Source organism: Amblyomma americanum, chromosome 6 (genome assembly GCF_052857255.1).
Source record: "Amblyomma americanum isolate KBUSLIRL-KWMA chromosome 6, ASM5285725v1, whole genome shotgun sequence".
Classification (NCBI taxonomy): Eukaryota; Metazoa; Arthropoda; class Arachnida; order Ixodida; family Ixodidae; genus Amblyomma; species Amblyomma americanum.
This window is the reverse complement of record NC_135502.1, coordinates 16596105-16614632: the sequence shown is the minus strand read 5'-3', so window position 1 is coordinate 16614632 and position 18528 is coordinate 16596105. Positions and strand designations below refer to the sequence as shown.

The window sequence follows — 18528 nt, the reverse complement described above, 5'->3', positions numbered from 1 at the left end:
GAACAAAAAATGGTGCCGCTTTTATCTTCCAAAAGTGGAACAGATCGCACTGAAAGCGTCTTAATCAATTCTGATTCGAGATGCCGCACTACTGTGTTGTCATCATTAAAGGCTATCATCTTTGATTGCTCACCACCTCTAGCACTAAATGCTAACCCTTTAAAAATGCTCGTAAGATAGTTGTTTCTGGATTCATTCGCCCCACAATACATGCATCTAACACTTCTTGCACATCCAAGCACAGACGAGTACCATTCACTAAGCTGATCGTTCCAGCGCCTGCGCTGTTCCTGTAAGTCATTCTTTCTTTTGTCGCGGTGGCTCAGTAGTTATGAGGCTCGGCTGCTGACCCGAAAGCCGCAGGTTCGATCCCGGCCGTGGCGGTCGAATTTCGATGGAAGCGAAATTCTAGAGGCCCGTGTTCTGTGCGATGTCAGTGCACGTTAAAGAACCCCAGGTGGTCGAAGCTTCCGGAGCCCTTCACTACGACATCCCTCATAGCCTGCGTCGTTTTGAGACTTTGAACTCCCATAAACCGTAAACCAAAACCTTCCCTTCTTGGCCGTTCATCGTCTTGTTTTTTTCGTCCAATTTTTCATGTCTCACGAGCTTCGACTAGACGGTTGCGATGGAATCCGTGGATTTCGCAGTTCATTGCCCAATTGACTACCAATTTACTAGGTGTAATAACATTTAGAAATAGGTACACGACTGCCTTCGTATTTCACGATTTAAATTGCTGTCATTAACAACGATTGCGGATATCTTTCCTTGGATTACTGGGCGAAGGTTTTTTTTTTTTTTGTAGCCTGCATGGCGTCCAAGGTAAAGCTAAAAGATCAAATAATTACAAGGTCCAGTTCGAAATGAAACAGAACAAAAACGAAGGTAATACGTCCAGGTGTCCTTCCTATGGGTTTGGCGGCAATCCAGCAGAGATTGAAACAACTGAGATGAGAGATGTACTTCAGAAACGCCGTCATGTCTACCGGGAACGTTTCGTGTCACCAATGCCGAGTTTCCTACAGTTTGGCAAAGCGAGAATCGAAAACATAAGTTCTTCGGTAGGGCCCTGAAATGAGTACAAGCGTACAAATAAAATGTCTATGTAGGCTTAGATTCCCCGGACAATACAAAATACTGTGGGTGGGCATTTAGTGCAACTGCGAGTGTGTCCGTTTAACAAACAGTAAATGTTAAATGTTGCAGCTTAGCAGATACAGTTAAAAAACCACAGTATGAGTAACATGTGAAATCTATTAGCTGCTGCAAGTTTGGATAGCTTGCTACTCGAGAAGAATGGTTCCTTTAATTCGAATGCTGAATGTGTAACCCGAAATTTAAAGAGAAAAGAAGTCGAAAAACCCCTACTTGAGCGTTTTGTCCTTTCCACTTAATATTTGTTGTTGCTTGGTGTTACGGGATAGCCATGGGTACGCCGTTCATTAACGGTCATTTAAAAATTTGAAAATCAAAAGTGCCTATTTTTTGCAATTGAATGATTCGCATTGGCAATTAAAGCACACCTTTGTTATCATTTTAGGACGGACAGCCTTCCAGGTATGCTACCTGGCTAACGTCCTAAGTGAACCTTAAAGAACACCTCTTCACATTCGTGCTAATATTTCAATTCAGCCGCAATTTAGCCTTCAGAGCCCAACAATCGGTCATAATATGATAGGTTTACTGCTTTTTCTTGTGATTTACTATGCCTTCATGTGCGCATCACCGTTAATGTTCTCAGCCGACAAAAGCTCGCAAATTGTCTCGCAAGCATTCGGATCGCATGGCTCCGATAGACGACATGCGAAGGGCGCTACCGCAGGTTTCTCTCAACGTGAGCCTGTCGGACTATCTGACTTCAAAAGTCACAGAGCCCTTGAAGTGTTGCACAGAGGTCATTTAAGGACGGCGATGACAAATTCCTTGAAGAGTTACGCAGAGGTCTTATAAGGACTCTAGTGACAAAGCCCTTGAAGCGTTACGCAGAGGTCTCTTAAGGACGCTAGTGACAAAATCCTTGAAGCGTTACGGAGAGGTCTTTTAAGAAAGGACTCGGGCGTAATAGCGCATTCTTTATCTCGTCAGTGGCTTTGTATCACGTTCATGTTTTTTCAGACTTCTTATTTCTTCTTAATATAAGCGCAGAGTGTTCTAGATACAAGGCTAACAGATGCGGCCAGGTGCAGCTATCTTCTAGCATCGCTACTGAACGCGGCGAGTCTGTTGTAGAGTTATCTCTATCGGGATGCTTCCATCGACTTAGCCGGTTTTGTCGCGGCGTATAAAGCGCAGAGTGTACGGCGCTAAAACACTGTCGTTGACAACTGCAGCACAAACGCTTCAGATACTACCCTCATCGAAATCGTTCTATTTTTTTTATATAGGAAAGCAATAGGTTCGACTCGTCACCACAATTCCCGGAATTCATCACGCTCGAACACTGTAACCTTGAATGCCGTGGTTATAAAAGGTGGTTGTAAAGGCCTAGCCAGTATCACCTTGGTAACGTTGCATCAGTTTAAGTTTCACGACCATTGCACCCAATTTGATTACTAGGCGGCCGTTGATGCTCTGGGCCTTGAGTCGTGGCAGGAGACGTAAGCGCCGCAGAGAAAAGTAATTGCGAATGGAGAGAGAGCGCCGAACGAGTGACCCTACGAGTTGATAGCTTTCAGAAATACGTGGTCTCACTCGGCTGCCACCAAGGTCATGCCACACTAAAGTAAAGTGCTACATGCGTGACCCTTGATCTTTCGCGTCCCGTAGTTCAACAGCTTTTATAATGAAGCTTGATTATTAACTGCTCATTTGCTTCGTCGTACGTACTCCCACCGCTCCGTCGCCTCTAATCAGCCCATGCCAATCTGATTTGCTCCTTCCACAACGCTCGTCACTCTTTCTTAAGGTATGCCCGATCACGGCTTGACCCCGTGCAGTACTACTACACTTAACCTCAGCTATAACTGTACTCTATCTCCAAGTTCAGCTGTGCACATGTTTGCCTGCCGTCCCACTACAACCGTGTCAACCCTACTGAAACCTCCCATACGAGTCGCTCGTACTGCGAATATGGAGTCCCTATGATACAGAGAAGTATATGCTAGACATTCATATGTATTTTGTATGCAGTCCATAAGAATTCCAGAAAATTTTCATTGAACTTCCATAACATGTGCAAGACGTCATATTCATACGCGCTTTCCATAAAGTCAATACTGACTTCACAAACTCCGTACTGACTCTATATACATATGAAAATGTATGGCATTATGGGATTCGGCTTATGGAAACTACCAGTAGGGAATCAGGTCCCGCATTCATAAAACCCTTCGTCATTATGGAGTCCATGGTGAATTGAGGGCAGACAGATGGTTTCTTCACACAAAAAAAAAGAGAACAGGGGAGGGGAAAGCCTTACAGTGCTTGCCAACGTTTCGCTATTTATCCATCCTCCCGACCCCTTGGATTCCTTTCTACTGACCTGGCGTTGCAGGTCAACCGGTTAATCCTCTTAAGCAGCCATCATGCCTGAACAAAGATCGCAATCCCCATCCTAACACCCTTCCAACTTCACGGCCTCTTCTTCATCAAGGTTTGCTAATGTTTACAAGCAGAATTTTCCGAGTGTCCGTCCAGTGTGCAACCCGGTGCTGGGCATCACCAACGCTGCTGCCTATTATCTTTATCTATATCGCAAGCGCGAAGAACCAGGAGTATACAAATATACGCCTTGTTGTCTGCTAGGGTGTGCAACGGGCGTTAGCACCTACTGACGAAAGTGCGGAGCATTGGCTGTTACTCTATATTCTATGAATTGTGTAACTGGTGGCAATAATATATGCTAAGGAAAGGCTATACAAAGTGTTTCACCTAAGACTTTAGACAATTTCAAAAATAGGCTCTTTGAGTAAGAACAGCGCGTTTTTCGGCATAGCATTGCCAGTGGTGTAGTACATTAAAATACAGCTAAGACATGCTAATTAGCAGGCTGGTTCACTAATATTGAACTCTTTAACTATTAATGTTAGACTGCTTAATTTTTAGAAGCGTATAGCACGCCGTAAGTAATATAATTTTTAAAATTTCGAAAACGTGGTTACCATCGGCTCATGTGGTCCAACAAAATTTCGACTACATCGCGCCAAAATACATGTGCTTTGGAGAACACCCTGTATCATCATCACCATCATAATAATAATAATCATCATCATCAGCCTGACTGCACCCACTGCAGGTCAAAGGCCTCTCTCATGCCACAGTATGTCACAGCCTCTCATGTCACGATGGCACAGTATGTGCCCGTCCTTTAGTACTGTAACGCCTCCCCTGTCCTCATAGCTTCACTAAGCCCTATGACATCCCATTTAATGCCGCTAGTTCCTCGAACAGCACTGCTAGGCTAGCCTCACTGGATAAAGTTCTAGCGTTAAACGTTGCCAGGTTCAGATTCCAATGGCGGCCTGTCCGGAGCCAGAGATTCTTAGCACCCTCCGCTGCGTCACAGGTCTGACCGCCGCCTCGGTCAGTTGCTTCGCAGCCGCTGGGGACTGAGGGCCGAGGGTTAATTGGTTTGTTCATGGAAGGTTGTGGCCAAGTACTACACCAGGGTGGCCAAATCCTGATCTGGTGAGAGAGTGCGCTGTCGGTTCTGGTCACCGAGATCAGGCCGCACTCCAGGCCTGGTTATGCAATTCCATCGACAAGCGGAGTGTTTTTTTTTTTTTTTACAAACCCGGTGGAGAATTGCGCGGCACTGGGATTCACGCCCCGGTCCTCATGCACGCGAGACGGACACTTTAACTCTACGCCATCGCTGCTGGAGATAGCTGATGCATAAAACTTTCGTAAGCGGCGACTGCCACACTGGCAGCGTACTTTTTTTTCTCTTGGCTTGAAACGGTACGTGGTCGGCAAAGGCAGGTTTTTCAGAGATATCCTTCACACTGTCCGGAAAGATCAGAGTCTGCCGAAACGTAGCTCGTTTTTAAATCAAAGGTGGGACTTCCTAAGCGTACATATAGTTCAAAATAGTACCTAGTGAAGCTTACTGCACTTGATCTTCGCGCTCGTGATCCGAAAATGCAATAGACCAAATTCACCTGTTACGAGCACTTTAGATATGCATTTAAGTATTTTTTCTCGCTGAAAAAATGGTTAATTTGGATAGAACCAGGAAACTGAAGCGCGGCAGAAGCGGACTAATGCACCGGAAGGTGGATTTAGTTCATTGTATTTTTTTCGCATATTGTGCTGTAGTCAAACTACTAATGGCGGCGACCTTAAAAGTGAAGATGACTTACCCTGTTTTCACAAAGGCACCGAGAGACTTCACTAGGTTCATACTAAACGTAAGTTCCACAGGTGTCACATTGTAGCGCCTAAACCAGTCAGGGAGGTAGCTCCACCGATTAGCTTGCATGTTCTCTTTCAACGTCGCCACAGACCCCAGCATGTACGGCAAGTCGTCAGTGTGCACGACGCCCATCCACTCGTCCCAGATGCCCAAAGGCAAGCGCTGGCCGTACACGTAGCGGTAGACAGCGTGGCCTCGCTTGGCCAGCTCTTCTCCCCACAGGTTTGTGCTGCACACGAACACAGGGTCTCCGTATGTGTGGCTTAGAGTGTTCAGCACTTTGTCACGAGTGAGGCCCTGCGTAGAGTTCGGAAAGTAAGAGGCAATGTAGCGACGCGCGGCCGAGTAGGGAATCGAGAAGGCTACGCTGAAGACTGTGGCTGCGACACCCTCGTAATAGTCGTGCATAGTATCTTCTAGATCTTGCAATCTTTTTATCGGGTGGTAGAAGAAAACGGACCCTTCGTCGAGTGTGGTTCCCATTAGCATCTCGTCGCCATTGAGGTAGTTCACTTTTCCAAAATTTATCGGGTACTCCGGCACAAACACGTCACCCTGGGTCGGAAAGAACATGCTAGATAGCCGACCCACCTCGCCGAGTTGCTGAATGATCTTCCGGCCGTCAACTTTTCTTAGGCAGTCTAAGATCACCGACGAGTTTCCATTGCGGTCAGTGCAGTTGAGCTGCCCGGCCAAGTTGCTGAAAAAGCTGATTTGGTTCTGTCGCTGAAAAGTGAGCAGCGACAGTGGCGTGCCGCTCTCGAAGATGCATCTCTTGAAGAGACCACTGCTGAGAGGAGACAGCACGTGGATGCCTGCAGACATGGCGCCAGAACTCTGCCCGTACAACGTGACGAGTCGGGGATCACCGCCGAAGCTCGAGATGCTCCTGTGGACCCACTGCATGGCCAGCAGTTGGTCCCAGAAGGCCAGGTTGCCGGGAGCATCTGCAGACTGGTCGGACAGAAACCCGAACACGTTCGTGCGGTAGTTGAAGCTCACGAACAGGACTTCGTTGACCGCCGAGAATACGAGGCCGTCATTGTAGAAGGCTGAAGAGTCACCCCACTGGAAGGCGCCACCGTAGATGTACAACACAACGGGCAGCAGGGGCTGTCCGGACCCGGAGGTGCCCCGAGTTATGCAGCTTGGCCTCCAAACGTTGATATGCAAACAGTCTTCAGACGAAGAAGTCGAGTAGTTGAGCAAGATTTCGCGGTTTAAAGGATTGTTTGTTTGCATACATGGCGGCTGGAACCGGCTGGCATCCCTAACGTTTTTCCAGGGCTTCGGAGGTAGCGGCTTTCGAAAGCGCAGCTGGCCGGTGGGCGGGTAGGCGAAAGGGATGCCGAAAAAACCGTCAATGTGTTTTCCTTGGTGGCGGAGATGTACGCCCGCTACCGGCCCGTAAGGAGTTCGAACAACAGGCCGTTCGGCCTCGCAAAAAATTAGCGTCGCAGCTGTAACTACGACTGCTCGGCACCAAGACATGTCGAAGTCTCCGCCTTCCCTCTTTGCACTGTCTAGCCGGAAGACTGAGCCTAGAGGACAACAAATCATAACGTTCCCAGAACGGCAGTACCCTGCGCTGTGCCAGACAAGCCAAACATGTCTGTAAGGCGGAAAATGAAGAAGCGTTGAAACTTTCCTTGTAATGGTAGTGTTGCTTCGTGATTTTGCTGTCCTTCCGTTCGCAAAAGCAGTGGCAGTAGCGTACTTTTCCCGTGCACGTGCAAGCTTGCTGCGACATGTCTTACGTGTTTTTGCTGCTTTGCAGAACACCGCTCCCACCTGCAAGCCTCCAAGGACACTATTAAGGAGTGGCCCTATGCAGGCGTAAAACTAAGAGCAATATCCTATGCCGCAAAAAGTAATAAAAGTACAAAAACAAATCTAGTGAGCACAAATAGAATTCTAGAGAACTAATGCAAGCGAATTAAACACGTTGGCACATCTGGTTTTTGTCATTCGTGTTAAGTCAGAAAAGGCGGTGTCATTTTACACTTACTTCTTATCATGTCTTATTTTCACGCCGACAAGACTGCCTTCAAAACGACACTGAGAGAAATTGAAGTTGGCCTATATAGATAAATCAACGCGTTCTGAAGACAACGAGTCTACGCTCGCTGAAAACGAACCTACATCTCCTGCAATAAGGCAGGGGGGACGACAGCCTGTAAAGCGGTTACAAATGATCGAGGAAGGGACTCAAATGGGAACTAAATGGGAATTGTAAACTAAGCAAGACGGATAGATATTCGTCGGTAGCACTAACAACCGTTTTTGTGCGCGATAAGAAGACTGCGTTGCTGAGAAAATAGCAAATGAAAGTCCTGAAACCCTCGCTAAGCCGCCTGCAAAAAATGAATACAGTTAATCATACCTATTATGTATTTGCAATGGAACCCTCCGACCAATCACAGACGCCACTTCCATAGGCCGGAAACGTGGCCGGAAACCCTAAACCAGAAGTCAACAGATCAGTGATCACGGCGACAGGGTGCAAGTGCAGGCTGCCTCAGCGCCCCAATATTTCGATGCAGGTTCCCTGCTGCATCATCTGTGTGGCTGCGTCTAATAGCCTCCGTGAGTGCGAAATAAACTAAGCGAAGTCATTGTGTGCAGACACAGACTGTAGAACAAACTGCTGGTCACGCTCACGCACGTTTACATCAGCGACGGCGATGCGAGCGGGTGTGCTGTCATGAAGTGTGCACATAAGCTACGAGGATTCTCATAAGTATTCGATAATGCATTTCATCTCAGGAAAAAATCCACCAGCATTGCTCATCAAACGGCGCGCTTCGCTGTCGACGATTGTTTGTTGACTAATTACGCAGTAAGTATGATCGCAGACAATCCTCGTGGCTTACTCTGCTGTGGTCGTTGCGATTTCTACTTTCGTGGATTATTTCCTGTGGGTTGTAAGCGGAAAAAAAAAATTCAGGGTACGTTCCATAATGCACGCATAATCTTGACGAGCCCACATTAGCTTGTTAAACCTTTTTCTAGTCCCAGCGACGTACACAGACATGCTATAATACTACAGAGGTACCAGGGAAAGATATCCTGGCCCACACAAAACATTGAACAAAGTGGAGTCTGTCATATGGCGCCAACAGCAGACAGACTCATACTCCAAACTCAATAGCAAAATTGTAATTGCGAACTGCAATTGCAAAAATGCAATTAAGCAAAATGCATCCAACATACTTCAAAAGTGTAGATTCCTGGTGCGGCGGTAACCGCACATCATATCCAATCACATGGGAATGCGAATAAATAACGGCCAACCCAGTAATTAAAAACCCGAGTGCAGCGCAGTGGGAGCAGATGCTGACCAGCGAGGACTAAAATGATCAGCAACGCCTGGTCTAACGTGCTAAGCAGGCAGCAGGAGCAAGTGGCCCCCTGGACTGAGAACACGCCCGCTGCATTAGAAGAAGGGGGACTCAAGCAGGACCTCAAGAGGGGTTAGTAACAAGGAATCAATGAAATCTTCTCTCTCCATCTTTTTCGCGGAAGCACGTGTACCGTTAATAGCAATTTACTTGCATATCTCATCTGTATGCTACAGCTTCGACACGAGCACTCGAAGAAAATGCGCTAAAATCCAGCGTTGCGCGTCGGCGCCTCGTGTACTGCTTGCATAATCACCCTCGCTGGAAAACTTTTTCTTTAATTGGCCGAACGATAGCGCATGCATGTGGCACTTCTAGGATATTTTAAGCTTATCTCAAAGCATATGCGCTTTTCCACTGATCAGGAAAATTTGGAAGCCCGTGCACACTCATCGCGATTCACACGTTGGCGGCATGCATTCATGCGCGTGTCTGCAGGAGCGCGTAGTAGAACAAAAAAAATAAACAGACACTTAACGATTTCAGAATGCCCGCAGCCTGCACAAAGTCGCCGATTCAACAGCTGAAGTGAGAACGGAACCGCTTCACCGGCCGCATAGCAAGCACGCAGCCTGAATGCCGCTGAGAGCTTGCGGTTTTGAACTCGCTGCGTACAATGGTGACACGTAGACTGCATGCGCAGAATGCGAGGGGGAAAGTTTCAGCGCTCGCTTTTGCGTCTAACCTTTCTCTCCCTCGTCTGTTTTGCACTGTTTAAATTATGAGACTCTTCGCAATTTTTATTGTACGCTCGCCGCGCTGCTCTCCTCTTATTTTGACGGCGATCGTTCAAGTGACGGCGAAATAGCGCTCCTCTAGAACTCTCATAAATACGTCACGAAACCGTAAGTGGTGGCGCTATGAGTACTTCGTTTTTAATCAATTTTTTCTCTTATGACAGCTTTGTTTTCGGTGATATTTGCTATCATGTGATGTTAACTCATTAGTCTTGCCTGATTTAGTATTCCCATTTAGTGTCCCTTTAAGTTTTAGTCGCTTTTGTGCTTTGGTATTCCGACGTACTTACGAAATAGATGCTTGCTATACATCGTGCTGACAAGAACGTGCAGCCGTGCACTCCGTCGTGTGCGACTGCCACTTCGCGGAACAGTTCGTCGAACAGGACTACAGATTTGCCACTGGAGGTCATGTTTTTTGCCCATCAAGGTAATTTTCTGCGTAGCAGGCTATGTATAGCGCAAAAGTTTGTCAGCGAGACCGGAAGCATGCGCTATACGATCGCCTTCCGAAGCTAATCGCCCCATAGAGCCGCTGGCGCCACAAAAAAAAAAAAAACACCTCCTACTCCTACCTAACGGTTTGGACAGCTTCGCCATATGTCTCTTGAAACGCCTTTAGTCGCCCCTGCAGTGTGACAGAAGTTCGGAGGAACAGCTTCGCAGACATCGCCTAGCTCCTTCCCGCAGCTCGAGCATCGGCCTAATCCGACCGGATCGAAGTGAGCAGCATTTAAGACCGGCTGACAAACTGCATAAAACGCCAATCTATTACAAGCCTTCAGTGAATGCATAGTCAAGCTCTCACCCCCCCCCCCCCCCCCTAAAAAAAAAGTCATTTAATGCACGCGAACAAGTTTTTGAAATTAATGAGTTCTCCAAAACACTCCCGTGTGCGTGATTTACTTTGCTTTGCTCATTTTGGCTATTTCGGCAGGTTACGTGCACTGGAGGGCTGATTTTCTTACAGGTTTTTCGAAAGCGGATGTATTTTGGCGCGATGTAGAAGTAATTTCCTGCACCGCAACGCCGTTGGTACTGCGTTTTCGAAATTCTAAAAACTGATATGAATATTACTTGCCGTGCGCTACACGCCTCTCTATAAATAAAGAGGCTAAGGGTAAATAGTTGAAAAGTTAACTATTAAATATTAGTTAACCAGTCTACTAGTTAGCACACCTTAGCTGTATTATGGTGCGCTATGCTTCCTACAATTCTATGCCGACAAAAGCGCTCTTCTAACTCAAAAAGCCATTTTTTTTTAATTGCAGAACATCTTGGTTGAAACATAAGATACAACACATAGTTTCTAGACTTAGTGCAGAAAGGAAGTAACAACAGGGTGACTGGGTGAAAACAAACAAGAAAAACAATAACGAGGGTAAAAAATTTTAAACTGCTACAGGCGCGCGTGAAGGATGAAATGAAAATAAGTGGCGAGGTTAATGGGACGTGCTCATTTTGAAAGGAGAAAAAAGGGCGATAAAACGACACAAAAACGGAGATGATCTGGTGAAAACAGCCAATAACAACACCAACAGGGGTAAAGGCACATCGGGGAGGGGGCTGGCTAGTATCAGGACTGATGTCCAAGAAAAGTTGTTTCTTTTGAAAGTAATGTGATAGACGGCGCACTGACACAACTGTGATCTTTCTTATTGATGATCGCCATCTGTTCGCGCAGCAAGTTGAATCTGTTTTTCTTGATTGCGGTGTTATATATATATATATATATATATATATATATATATATATATATATATATATATATATATATATATATATATATATATATATATATATATATATATATATATATATATATATATGAAATACACGCCAGTTGCTAGTCAGCGCCTGTGTTGTGTTCTCGCTCTGTCCTTTGTTAGCGCCGTTCCTAATATGATCCAAAAGGAACACATGACCATGCAAGGTGCTTTCTCAACGGCACCCATTTCAATTGCAGCAGAGTTATTATGGTCGAGCCTCACCTCATAACATTCTAGATGGTCAGTGAGTGACATTAAACGCTCACTTTTCGTAATTTTTTTTTAATTCTCGCATTCTTTCATACGTTCGTGTTCAAATATCTCAGTGCCTACACTGCAGGCTTCATCGTTTCACGTCTTCTGCGGCTTGCCGTTAAAAATTGGCTTCCACTATATATACGGATAGAGAAGAGAGTACGATTCATGTACGACTGCAGCTCACCCATCTTCATCACTCTCACTCCTTCGCACGAATATCGCAGGTGCTGCGGATCTCCAGGACAAAGCTTGAAGTTCTTCTCACATTAAATCTATTTTTCATTCAAAATGTTTAAAGTGCTCATTTATTTCAAGAACAATTGAATGAACACCTATAGCATTATAATTCCAAAACCCTTAATTACGAAACTTTTTTTCCAGCCCTTTTCTACGGGATGCTGGGTCCGTGGAAGATCACATCAAGTATAATACCATTCAAGCATACAGTTCTGAGGGCCCTTTGGATTTCCTTGAAGTAAATTATGCCACATTTCATCCTGCATCTCATGAGTAGTCAAGACATTTAAGGTTGTTGAGGCCGTTTTTCTCACCTATAGTGTCTCTTGGCACGACGCCAACCTGAAAAATGGTAGAGTCCTTTAAGCACTGGACAGTGTATTTTTCTGACATCCCAAGTATTTAGCTGATGCAAGAAATGAGAAGGGTTTTGACATAAAAAGAGTGAGGAGCAAAAAGTTTGAGCATAAAATTCATTTCCACATGCAAAAAAAATGTTGAAAGCAGGATCTAACTCCTTAATTCAATAAGCCGCTGCCTGACTGAGCACGCGGATAAGTGCGCCTCCTACTTATCTCACGCGAATTCCCTTCTGCACTTCCCGTAAACACACCGCTTGCGATGAAATAATATGTCCTGCGAAACAATGAGGAAAATAACTGGCACCCACTTAGAAGTGAATGAAGCGTTATCCGTCTCCTCATCTAAGCAGCCAAAAGCAGGAAAGGCACAGCCTAAAGTACCGGAAAAGCGAATTGTGTGCTACTAGGTTTTGGCCCTTGTAGGTTCTATATAAGCCACCAAAACAGCGCTTCACACTTCCGTTCAAACAACGTCCTGCTTCACGCTACAAAAGCCTTGCTACCCCGCGTGGTGTTAATGACAGCGCGCAAGGACCTGGCCTCGGTACAGATATTATGCGCGAACTTGCGCGGCCGGCCTTGGAAAGAGCAGTCGGCGTGTTGTCCTTCAAGTAACGCACGTTCTCGAGACCTCCGCAGACTTCCTTGAAGCAGGACAGACTCTCATTCGAGTCAAGGGGACGCGCGTATGGCCTTGATGAGAGGAGAGATGTTATGCAACGTTGCATGGGCATCCCCAAGGATTGATGCAGAAGATGCCGTTGCAAACATACAGTGCGTGCAAACAACAATTCGTCTTTTTTTTTTCTTTTTTGCCTAACCTTCGGCTGCTGCATACCCAGAAATTCGGGACGAGCTCGTTTTCACCGAGGGGTTATTTATTAACGCAATTTTTCGCATATCATAAGATTGCACTATAATAATCAATATATTAGCAGATATATTCGCAGTTTTCTACTATAACAAACGCACCTCATTGGTTTTTTAATAGATACCTTTGTAAATGGTTTGCTATATCTGCCCTGTCTACCAATGCACTACCTTCGTTCGCTGTATCACACTTGTGCGCTCGTTTTTTCTTGCATTTTGTTCACTTTAGTGCATTTACAGCCTCGAGTGCTTCTTTGTCCTTCGACTTATAGACCTCTTCTATGTACAAACGTTAGCGCAAAATAAGACACAGTCACAAGAAAGGTGGACAAGACAACGCGCGTTGCCTTGTCCACCTTTCTTGTGAATGTGTCTTATTTTGCGCTAACGTTTGTAGATAGAAGTATGCGCCAACTAGCCCAGCAACAAGTGTTATAGACCTGTACTTACTTTTTTTTCTTTTTCGCAAGGAAGGAAATGAGTTCAATGTGTATACTTTTACTCATCATGAATTTGTTCTGGTCTGTATAATTTTGTGTGGTACAAGCTGTACATTCTATTTTTTTGAAGTAACGTATGTCGGGTTGTGCGACGTGTACTGCAGCTGCTTTGAAGGGGACGAGGAGTTGTCGAGCTGCTGCCGCAGCTTTTTGCCTCTCCTACGCCATCGCTGATGGAAATAAATGAAAATAATAATAATAATAATAACCTTACCAAGCGACAATTGGGTTGCATAGGGTGGTCATACTGAATGTTTGGGCTTTAGAGTAACTGCGAATTTTGGGAGGAGATGAGAGAAATCCTGTAGCAAACCATGGATTGGTGCAGGGCTTGTGCGAGTTTGCTGTGCCTGCCAGTGCGACCAACTTTGGGAGTCTCATAAATAAGTGACGCTATACATGACGGTAAGCCCCTACACTGTTTTTAGGTACAAAAGTCATGTTTCGGTATGTTTTATCTTACTTATTCTAGCGTGCCGTCAAGATTTGTAGCGTAGTCTTTGTGTGCCTGTATGATATTAAAAGAGGCTAACAGTGGTAGGGTATCTATCTCTCTTTTCACCAACAATTAAAAGACAAATGAGTTGTAACAAAAATAGATAGGCATTCAAAACAAGCCGCTTATATTGCCACTTGAGTTAAATTTACATGAAATAACAACGTTTAAATTCTTGACACAGCAGCCGTTGGCCAACAATAACTGAAAAATCTCGCACTTTTTAAGCTGTTGTTGGTGCCTACCACATTCACCTGTGACATAATGAAATACTAACGAAAAATTAACATTCTACAGCAAAGGTGACTACGACAGCATGCATAACGACCTCATGCAATGCACGTACTCCTCCCCAAGTACATTCCCACGATAACTGTCACCGCGCGATCATGACCAGCATGGTTCAATTGAACATTAAAAGTCTATTTAACAAAAAGGGAAGCAAAGAAAACTACCACGCTGCCGAAAAAAACGTTTCGAAAAGAATCCGCAGGCAATTTTCGAAGGTCGTAACTGAAAAAGCGATCACACCAAAATCGTTGTGCGACGAACGCGGTTCACCTAGCTGACACAACAATGTGGCGCAAACACTGACACGAAACGCTGAATCTCAGGAAGGCTACAAACGTTGCAGCCAATCTTCTTTACCATATGCTATAGCAATTACTTGAGAGCGTATTGACCCTCATGACTGGAAAGTTGGCAAACTCATCCTAGTGCACAAAAAACGCCCTCCGTCGTCAAGTAAGAATTACCGACACATTTCGCGTTCCTTGTAAATTAATGAATCACTTGAGTTGCTCACACATCATGAAATTTTTGTTGTGTACAAAAATATCTGAAAAAGATGTCCTGCTCTCACCAGCTGGCGCTGTTTTACTAACGATATCAGTTCTATTGTGAATATTTACGCACATCTGTACGCGCATTTTATTGAACTTGCTCATTAACGCCTCTCACTTAAACGTTTAGGCCGAAACCAAAACCTACAAGTATTAAACTGCCTGCGAATTCTTTTGACTAATCGTGAGAAGTTTGTCTGGGTTATTAACCCCGCGTCTTCCATGTCTCCTGCAACCTTAGGCACCTTAGGTGGAATTTTATGTTCATTATTTTTTTCTACATTAACTATCTCTCAAATGATATATCTCCTGCCGTTCCTTTGTTCGCTGTCGACAGCATTATCTACCGGAGTGTCACTAATAGCAGGGGCTCGTATACATACAACCTGCAGTGAACTAAAACTTTTGTAAAACGGAAAGTTGAGCTAGTTGGTATGTTGTGATGGGAAAAAAAGCAGCGCGATAGTAAGGGGCAAGGAAGTGGACACGAAGAGCGCTATGAACTGAAGGTTTATTGTAAAGAAACAGGCAAATATTTACTTCTTTTTTTCACAACCAGGAGCGTGTGTACCATACCAAATAAAACACAGATACTAAATCATGTGCATCAATATATACCAGGTGTCTCAGGGAATGTGATCACTCGTGTTTAAAAATAGGGTTTTTTAGGTAAACAGAAGATTTTTTCCGTCCTAGTGATGCCAGCGCTGGTGGCCGTCAAAAAACAAGCTAATCATCTTAACTAGCTAAGTGATTAAGCAAATTCTAGTAGTTAACTTTTTAACAGTTACCAATAGGCGCCTGATTGCAATTAGAGCTTTATAGCGGGCCGTTAGTAATAGCCATATCAATTTTTAGAATTTTGAAAACGCCATTACTCTCGCCGCTCTGGCACGACAAAATGTGGCTATTTCGACTACTATGACCACTGGAGGGGTTGCTTTGCCTGCATATTTTTCTAAAGTGCGTGTATTCGAGCCCGATGTAGCCAAAATTGGTTGAGCCACAGCGGCGAGAGCGATGGTGCTTTCGAAATTCTAAAAACTGATATGGCCCTTCCCTTACTGCGCGGTTCAGGTGTCCAAAGATATATGAGACAGATACTGCGCCATTTCCTTTCCCCAGAAAACCAATTATTATTATTATTATTATTATTATTATTATTATTATTATTATTATTATTATTATTATTATTATTATTATTATTATTATTATTATTATTATTATTATTATTATTATTATTATTATTATTATTAATGTTCGGCCACAAATATCTAATTGCCATCAGGTGCTTATTGGTAATAGCTAAAAAATTAACTATTAGAATTTAGTTAATCACTTAGCTAGTTAAGATGATTCGCTTGTCTTTTGACGTCCACCAGCGCTGGCACCTACGACGGAAAAAGCTTCTGTTTACCTCAAAAACCATATTTTTAAACACGAGTGATCACTTTCCCTGAAACACCTGGTATAACTTCGCAATAATGAACAAGTACAGAGGAGGAGCTGAAGCACGTGCCACAGCTTTTGTGAATATGAAACGCTTCACTGATTTCCCTCGTTAATTTATATTTATGGTTGTACAGGACCTCACCTTCATTAAGAAGTGGAGTGCACGGTTTGCTAAAGGGACTACGGGGAAATACACCGACATTCCACGTTATTCAAGGGTAGGCTTGAGGATGCAACATGCGCCCACGTGGGCGGCTATTCAGGCATTTACCTTCCTGTCTCACCTATGCAGTTTTTCCCGCACATGAAAGGAAGAATATACATCACACCTTCAGCGCAAAGAGACAAGCTTGAAGCGATGTTTCACCTGGTCCACTCTTTTTCTTTTACCTCTTTTTTTGTTTCTCTTCTCTGCCTTTTCTGCCGACAAAGGCACAATTTCGGCTGCCTTATTAGATGCAGAAAATACAACATCGAAGCCACATCTGCTTCCTACGTCCTTCAAACGATGGGACGTTTGGTGAAGGTACGTCAATATAGCAATTTTGTTTTTCTCTTTATTTTGATGACTCCGGTTGCTCGCGACTACCATATGAAGACTTCCTTTGAGGGTTTTACTGCATGCAAGTATTATGACATCATCCGGCAAACGTGTGGACCTTATGATCTGCGCCTGCTGATTAAGAACTTGGCTAATAGCATGTACTCATGACTTGGAAATAGCCCAATCTCGTCCAGATACAGCTATGCCACATGCAGTTATTTTCGATTACCCAGAATGGTAAATAAGCCTCGTCAAGATACCGATATGCCACATGCGGTTGTCTTCGAATACCTACAGTGGTAAATAAGCAAGGACTTTTCAGACCTCTGTAGGCAAAACCAACAAACCTGGTCCTAAATTACCCTTAAGAACCCCAATAGGTCACCAGTAATGAGCATGTGGGGAAGCCCAAATTGGGTTTGCCCCTATAAAACCCGCATCGGTCTCTTGTCGGTATTAGAGGGCCTAACCGAGATTTTAAAAAAACACTCTTCCTCGGAGTCTGGCCACATTTGTCCAAAGCTTGGCCGAGGGGGGAGCTTGGTGGATTGCTCACGTTGGGCAACATGGGCCTAATTCCGCCTGTGTGGCCTACATATGTTCCAAACGGGATCCATCGGGGTGTCTATGGGTAGTCTGCAGGGTGTCGGAGTGGGCCCCAATTATAGAATCCATACTGGTGCTACATGGGCTCACATGGGCTATGCACAACGAAGTAGGAGACCCCACTTCATAGCTTACTTTGCGCTACATGGGATAGTTAGTAATAAAAGTATGACGACACAAAAGGGAAAGCCTGACAGAAATTTAACTCCGAGCTTTTTTCCTTGTCGCGTTCTTGTGATGTTGAATCAGTTCATGGATTTTTGCCTTTTATTTCGTCTCGAATTTATACACCACCGTGGTGACTCTCCGCAAAGGTCATCCACTCGCGAAGTAATTCAGCATCTAGCCCTGAAAAAATCAGGAATGGGAAAAAAATACTATGGTGCAGAGTGGTTGCTTAAGAATTCAAATAAAAGAAGAAAGGACCTTCATGTAGGACAAACATTTTTTCCTTACGATTAGGACAGGTTTTTGAGTTCAATGAAACCGTCGGTCGTGTGGTAGAACGGGCTGAAAGATTATTCGGAGGTTTTGACCTCATCGCAATTCTAACTCAGGCCAGTATAGCCTCCTAATGAGCATCTATTTTTTCCCGATCAGTTCAGTGTTTTCTATTTGTGATTCATTTATTGCACATGTCCTCTTCCATATCTTCTATTTTTTTGTCTATGTTTAGTGGAATAGTGGATTAAAAAAAAACGGATGGTGCCTTCATTTAGGTCTTGCGCGTTGCTTAATCCACTAAGCTCTGGTATAGCAAGCAAAAAGTGCACACGTTTGCATGCGTTCCTTCCGGCGTTTAAGACGGCTTTCATACTTCGACCGTGGGAGCTGCATCACGGGAAGTTGATGCCGGGGCCACCGTCGAGAGTGGTTTTCTGAAACCTGTACCACCACTCCAGCGAGTTTCCGGCGGCACGGACTAAAAGAAAGTACGGCCTGAATAACAACCGAAGGAACGCTCTCTCTCTCTCTCTCTCTCTCTCTCTCTCTCTCTCTCTCTCTCTCTCTCTCTCTCTCTCTCTCTCTCTCTCTCTCTCTCTCTCTCTCTCTCTGGGTGCATTGACTTTGCGTCACCTGCGCCATGCAGTTGTCCGG

General features: G+C 44.7%; 2 protein-coding genes across 2 annotated transcripts in view; one reads left to right on the top strand and one right to left on the bottom strand.

The window, feature by feature from the left end:
- LOC144136369 (acetylcholinesterase-like) overlaps positions 1-18528 on the top strand; it is a 52135-nt gene that overhangs the window by 743 nt on the left and 32864 nt on the right. The gene's annotated exons all lie outside the window — the stretch shown is intronic.
- LOC144136368 (acetylcholinesterase-like) lies at positions 748-11193 on the bottom strand. Its single transcript, XM_077668641.1, has one exon. It carries the CDS (start codon positions 6914-6916, stop codon positions 5300-5302), a length of 1617 nt encoding a protein of 538 aa, XP_077524767.1. The 5' UTR covers positions 6917-11193; the 3' UTR covers positions 748-5299.